At 32.6% G+C, this 7,022-nt stretch overlaps 1 protein-coding gene across 1 annotated transcript; it reads right to left on the reverse strand.

Moving 5' to 3' along the window:
• Positions 1–895: 895 nt before the first annotated feature.
• LOC112744064 (uricase-2 isozyme 2) lies at positions 896–6,705 on the reverse strand. The gene is made up of 8 exons (XM_025793535.2): positions 6,254–6,705; positions 5,489–5,581; positions 4,773–4,848; positions 4,316–4,425; positions 3,189–3,280; positions 2,685–2,858; positions 2,451–2,541; positions 896–1,255 (listed from the first exon to the last, which is right to left on the reverse strand). The coding sequence occupies exons 1-8, from the start codon at positions 6,455–6,457 to the stop codon at positions 1,172–1,174; spliced, it is 924 nt and encodes a 307-aa protein (XP_025649320.1). The 5' UTR covers positions 6,458–6,705; the 3' UTR covers positions 896–1,171.
• Between the last annotated feature and the right edge of the window lie 317 nt (positions 6,706–7,022).

Raw genomic sequence — 7,022 nt, forward strand, 5'->3', positions numbered from 1 at the left:
GTCCCAAACACTCTAGATTTACTCTAGTGGAGATCATAAGCTAAAATGCTCTACATTGTAACGTAGGCACACGACATTGAAATTACAAACTCTATCCAAAAATGATCTTAAGGAAACAAACCTTCTAACTGAATCAGTTCCTATATTTTATGGGCAACCTAGCTCAAAATACAGGGCAAAACTAAAACTTCCCTATCTCAGAGATCAACTTCCTATTAGTTTATTGAAATATGAATATAACTCCTTAGAAACCTCTAACAGAGTTGATTTTAGACAGGGATATACTAGAAAGTAGAAACATCAAGTTTCCTAATAGTTTTGTGCACTTAAGAAGTCTTAGGCAACAAACTTCCAAAATCCATAATTAATTAGGGTAAGAATATACTAGAGACAATAAGCTTTCTAATGATTTTGCTCTCATGTGAATCCAAGCTCCATGGAATTAATTGTGTTCTTTAGATGCTTGTTCACTCTCGCTTGTTATTATGAACTCGTTATAATTGTTACTTCTCCTACTACTTTGCTTCTATCTTAGTTCGAACTAAGAACACCTAAGAGTTCTCAACCTGGATTAGACTCCCATTTGCCAATGGTCAACCTTCTGCAAGCTAGAAAAATTAGTTGCGTTAATGTGAAATTCAGCGACGATGGATCCAGAACCATGGTGACAAAATCCAACTCGGTGATTAGCATATATGATTTGCATGAGTGGCAAAGTGATTCACTCATTTAAAGTGTCAAACGTGACTTTTGATATCTTGCCCCCTTTGGAAAGAACTTGCAAATGTTTCAAAAACTTTCGGCACAAGACTATATCACGTTGGGGAATCCCAAAAGAACCTGACAAAAACTTGGTATATACATGCACGAATGTCTGACCAGGGTTACTTTTCCATTTTGTAGAGGATAATAATATCAGCCATTACTAATTAACATTAATCCATATTTTCCAATAATGATATCCGGAATTTCTCTTTAAGTTCAGATTTTCAAGCTAGCCATATCAATCAGATTTGACATGCTCATAGAACAACCCAAGCAGTTCCTGCCTATACATTTTATTCTGAAGAAAAGGCATGTAAAGAAACAGCTGGAAAAGCATAACCAACATTATTTATATATAACTTGTTATTTTGATCAGAAAGGATGATATGTGGTGTTTCAGCAGTTCCTACATCTTTGACCAAAAGCGGCTCAGTGTAGCTTGAATCGACCCATGTGGCTCATCCGTGGGTAAGTATACATCATCGTTAAACTGCACAAACACCATCATTTAACAGCTTTAAGATATTAAATTAGGGTTTAAACTACCTATGCATTGGAAGCAAATTCCAATACATTGCATTCAAAATTTTATTTATGTTATTCATCATATCAAAAGTTTTCATAAAAAACGGGGGATTACACACTAATCTTCTGTATCTTTTTATCTGTCACTTTGCTTAAACGCACAATTATTAAAAACTATAAATCAAGAGTGCCTAAAAAACAACAATATAATTCAAGCTAATGAGGAGAGTTGAGGCAAGCTAATGTGGTTTTAATAAACTTGGACCATAAACTCGAAAAGTGAAAGGCAACATTGTAAAAATAATTCGATATTGGACTTATTATTATAGTATATTTTAATCAATGCAAATATTACTTTTGTTGCTTGACGATTTAATAGTATTTATATGAAATTAGCTTAATAATTGAATAAATATTGCATGACATAACCAGATACTTAAGTAACCAACATCAATAACCGAACTTGTACATTTGGGGACAAAACCAATCGAAATATAAACACATAAGATTGCTAATAGGATCAAGAGTATATCAGTTTTTTCAAAGTTTATGCAAGTTAACTTGTTTTTGGATGGTAAGCTTGTAAGACTGTAAAACCACGAGAGTGTAAAACTGAACTTGTCAATTCACAACCGTAGTTCTTTACCATTCACTCAACATTCATACTACCCCAGTCAATTCACAACTGTGGTTCTTTACCATTCTTTGCTATTTATGATTGGAATGATCCAACGTGATGGAATGGTGGGGAATGAAATGAAGGCTTCAACTTATGTGGCACATGGTGGACCTTTATGGTCTGAGGACTTGCATGACTTCATGAAAGAGTATTCAGTTTCACTGTTGGATACTTAATAATAGAATAGAATAGAACAAAATAGCATTGGATTGAATCCATTCTAATCTATTGAATATTCTTATTTTCCGGTCTCTCCAAATTTGGGCAAAAGGAGATGAAAGTGCAAGTTACTAAAATTCTTATTCTTCATCTTCTATTATTCTATTTACAGAAAACAGATATGAAATTTCTTCCATTTCATGCTTTGATATCTTAAAAATGGGAAAATGTACAATTATTCCATTTCAGTCTATATTAATCCATTTCATTATATTCATTGGTTCTATTAATGCAGTGAACTGTTAGGGAAAAGAGGGAATACCTTTACAATTTGACCACCTGTATTTGAGATATTGACTGGTAGGAAATGAATATTTGGCATCTTTAGTTGAACAGAATCTATGTCAGGAAATCTGAAGCATAAAGTTAATTGTCAAACCCTACTTGATTGAACTAAAGAATAAATTTCAAGCGGATTCTAGAGTGTGAGGTGCAGAGTGGATAAAGAAGCATGGATTGCCTCCCTAAACAGGGAGAGTATTGAAGAGAGATATACCTGTTCAATGTGGCCCTTGCCATTTGATAGAGAGTGTTTTGAACAGATGGGCTGTACACCCCCTCATTCGGTGGACCGAAAAAGGTTTCAAGCAGAACTCTTTTAACATCGTTGTACCTCTCCATAAAGTAAAGCGGCTTCTGTGGGATGCTGCTTAGTGATTCATAAGAGTACCTACAATTTACATTAGAAGCATGACTCTATTTCCACATTTAACTATTGGTGGCAATAGTTATTGTGATATTATAACTTCTCTCCATGATGGTGCTAAATAATCCTAATGATGCTCAATAAAAATCTTTTAATTAATAAACGATAACTGAAGTGTAATAAAGTTGCTTAAAAGTCAGAATTAAGCCTGCAAGATATCTATGTGATTTAGGAGATTGATTTAAATCATATAACTCTTTCCGACAAAAGAAACTATTTCTGTTTTTACCTCTTCATTAAGATTTACTAATAGGGAAAAAAATGTCAATGTCTAAGGAAACAATGAAGTCTTACCTCCACAGACCGGTTACTTCTGTTGCCAGCATCCTTTCACGTGTTTCAGGAAGAGCTGTGTACTTGTCTCGTATAAACCCTTCAAAACCAGACTGCTCACAACAGATCCAAACTAAACTTAGAACAAAAATAAGGGATTGTATATCACAATCATGCTTTTAACTCTGTAAATCAAAGGGAGACCAATAGCAGCTACTATTTCGTAAAAGAGGGATCAGTGGAGAGTAAAAGAAAATTGACAGAATATTTGTCACAAAAACTCAGCATCATAGTATGGATGCCAGAAACCAGATCTCCAAGAAATGCTAGGTAGTTATCCATATGCTCATACAAATTTTGAAAGGTTTGAGTATTATAGTACTAAAAGCAGGTTGAGTATGTTACATAAAAAAAAAAAAAAAAAAACTTTCCCAACTTTTCAAAATTTTAGTAGTCAAATTTAGAACTTAATCCTTTTTAATAGTTCAAAAGAGGTTTTCTTTCTCTTCCTCTAAATCTCATTGAAGGGGAGCCTTAGAGCAATAAATGAGTTGTCTCTATACCTCAAGGTTACAGGTTCAAGCCGTGGAAACAGACACTGATAACATTATCAGGTTAGGCTGCTTAGATTACATCCTTTAGATGCGGCCCTTCCTAGGACCCTGCGTTAACACAGGATGCTTGTATACTGGGCTGCCCCTTTCCTCTAAACATTATTGGGCATTTAATAAACTCTAGAACATTTTTATAAATAAAAATTCTTCAGGTTCTCTAAAAAAAAAAATTTTAGAAAAAATCTACGTTGAAGGATGATCCTTTTTATAGATATAGATCTATTATATATAACTGCAAATATACTTTTTTGTGTTTCTTTTATCAATACCTACTTTATACATTTGATATTCTTTCCAGCGTTAGGGGGATAGAAGAAGGGGATCACGAGCAGGCAAAGGAATTTCCTTTCAACTCAAAACCATATCATGTCATGCTTCTCCTATAATTGTGAAACCATAATATCAAAGTGATTCGCCAACTATAATATTAAGAATTTGGACCCAAAACAAAATACTGTTTACGAAATTATGTATTACATACACAGGAAATATTATATCAAAATCAAAGTACAGGTTTCTATATAGCATACTTACCTTAGTAGTTTTCAGCACTGATAATCCTTCAACACCAGAAGTCAACTGTAGAGCACCAGACTTTTTTACTATTGCCTCAACTGTATGCCTCTCAGATCCAAGTTTGAAACCTTATAAAAATAAAATCAAAGGACTTGAGGGCTGAAAAGAAACAAATTGGAGTTTATTACAGAATCACGGAATCTAAAATTAGCTAGACCAGTATTCAACACAATATGATGAAAGTGGGATTTTTCCATTTGGACAATCTAATGAAATGTTCACTCAAATTGCTAGTTCCACTAAAAGTGCCATAAAGCAAGAAGTGAAGTGCAAATTTGAAATATGTTAGGCAACCAAAATTTTTTAACAAATATTACAAATTGTATAACCAAAAGCAATTAGAAAAGGGTACAATCTATGAACTATACCATATTGAAACAAATAATATTGTAGAATGTAACATAGTCTAACAAACCATGCATATGAGGTTGACCATCCATGATGATGCGTTCCCATGGCTTTTCCACAATGTTTACAATAGCTGCAGTAACCTGTGAAAAGCCATAAAGCAACAAAAAACTATGGGGAGGAAGACAATATAACAAAAACAATAATAATAAAGCCTTATCCCACTAGATGGATAGACTACATAGATTAAACAACACCATTGTACCCTATCATATATCATATTCACAATGAAACCATTTATACGTAGATCTCCTTTGACTAAACCTAGTAAAAGGTCTTTTTAGATCTTCCTCGTATCTATCTTCTTGATCCACCCTCTTAATTGGATATTCCATCATCTTCTCCTCACATGTTCAATAACACGAGATTCTACCATCTTTTCAACAATAGGCACTACTCCAACTTTCTCTCTTATATCCCCATTCCTTGGATTGTCTATGAGTGTTTGGTCAATCATTCATCTAAGCATCCTCATCTCTACCATACTAAACTTATCCTCATTGAAAAATTAGGTTAACCAACCAATGGCTTTCCTCTTATAAACCTTTCCAAACTTCAATTGAAAAACCATAATGTGATATAAATAATTTGGTCAAAGAAAAATTGTTAGCAAGAAAATTTTAAAAGAAAGAGCATAGTGCAAGAGGATTATAAAGGATAAAAGAAAACAAATGTAGATTTATTTGAATAATAATATTATACTGTATTTTACCATTCACCAACCTGCCTATAGAATGATATAAAGTGCTTGGCAAGCTCAATAGCAAAGTTCTCAACAGAAAGTATTTCAGAGCACTCCTTGGCTTTTGCATATACCTAGCAATATTTTCATAAAAAAAAAATCAAAATTGAACAGATGTGATGATGGAGGATGAAAGACAAATAGCATATACAAGCAAATTCCTTGTTCTTTAAGTTTGTAGACAGTAATATATACCCAACCTATAGCATGAAATCAGGGTTGTAAACATTTTATGTGATCTGAGTTTAAATACTGGTATTATATTATAAGCATCTAAGACAGAAATACTTGCAGTTCTTGTATTTCCTAGAAGTGTAAGCAGAAAATATCGGTCTCTAATCAATATCTCTTTGTATTTCTGTCTATTTCTTTCTAGAGACAGGATCAAATCAAAACAAACCTAACATCATATCTATTTTAGCCACTTCTTGAAAAAATACAATTGAAACCAACAGAAGGTACAAAGCAGCATATGAGATTCAGACATAATTGTTTTGTTAAAATGAGTAGATCAGACGACAACAGTTTATAACATTTACAATAGATCTTTTAATAGACTAAAATGTTGAACTAGTAAAGTTCAGAAAATCAAATAATTGATTTTAAATCCCATCAGAAAGCAAACAGATTCGCACTCCAAATATCAACATACAAACAGATAGATATCAGAGCTTAAAATGTTAACTTTGGATAGTGGTACAAATCACGCAGAAAATTACTAACACAGAAGAGAGGAAGAAGGTTACAGTGTTCTTCATGGTGTCAGTGGCAACGATATCGGAGTTATCATCACGGAGATAAGAGTTGACACAATCAGAGAGGAGGCTGATGCTGACTCGCCACTCCACAACGTAGTGTTTTCCTTCCTTCGTCTTCCACACGCGAGCCACCCTTACCCTCTGTTTCCCATGCCTTTGCTCGAAGTTGAATCCCTCTACTCTTTCTGCCATGGGAAATTTCTCCCCTTTTCTTTTTTACTTTTTATTATAAGTTTAGAGTGTTCAGTGTTTGACCTGAGTGTCCATTCCGTTCCAATTTATATTGGAGATAAGACAGCAGAGATTTGCTGGTTTTGCTTTTCTCTCGGTTGGAGTCTGTGTGCGGATTACATCATCATCCTCGTCCAAATTCCAAACACAAAGTTAACCGCTTCCTTGTACGTTTTGAATAACTGATTTGATTTAGAAATGATTAAACTATCTAACAGGTAGCTAAAATATTATAAATAATAAATAAAAAATATAATTAATAATATTTATATTTAAAAGAGAATGTGAATTATTTTTTAAATTTAATTAATATAATTAATTTTTTATAATTATTTTTTTATTTAATTACACTAAAAATTAATTTTAAATTTAATGTGAATTAAATTTTAAAAATGCTTTTTTATTATAATTACATTCATAATTTTATAAATTTTTTCTAAATAAAAATTTTAAAATTTGATATTATAAATCTAAAAATATTTTAAATTATCTCAATATATTTTATAAAAATAAAAACATCTTATAT

Source organism: Arachis hypogaea, chromosome 2, assembly GCF_003086295.3.
Source record: "Arachis hypogaea cultivar Tifrunner chromosome 2, arahy.Tifrunner.gnm2.J5K5, whole genome shotgun sequence".
NCBI classification, from domain to species: domain Eukaryota; kingdom Viridiplantae; phylum Streptophyta; class Magnoliopsida; order Fabales; family Fabaceae; genus Arachis; species Arachis hypogaea.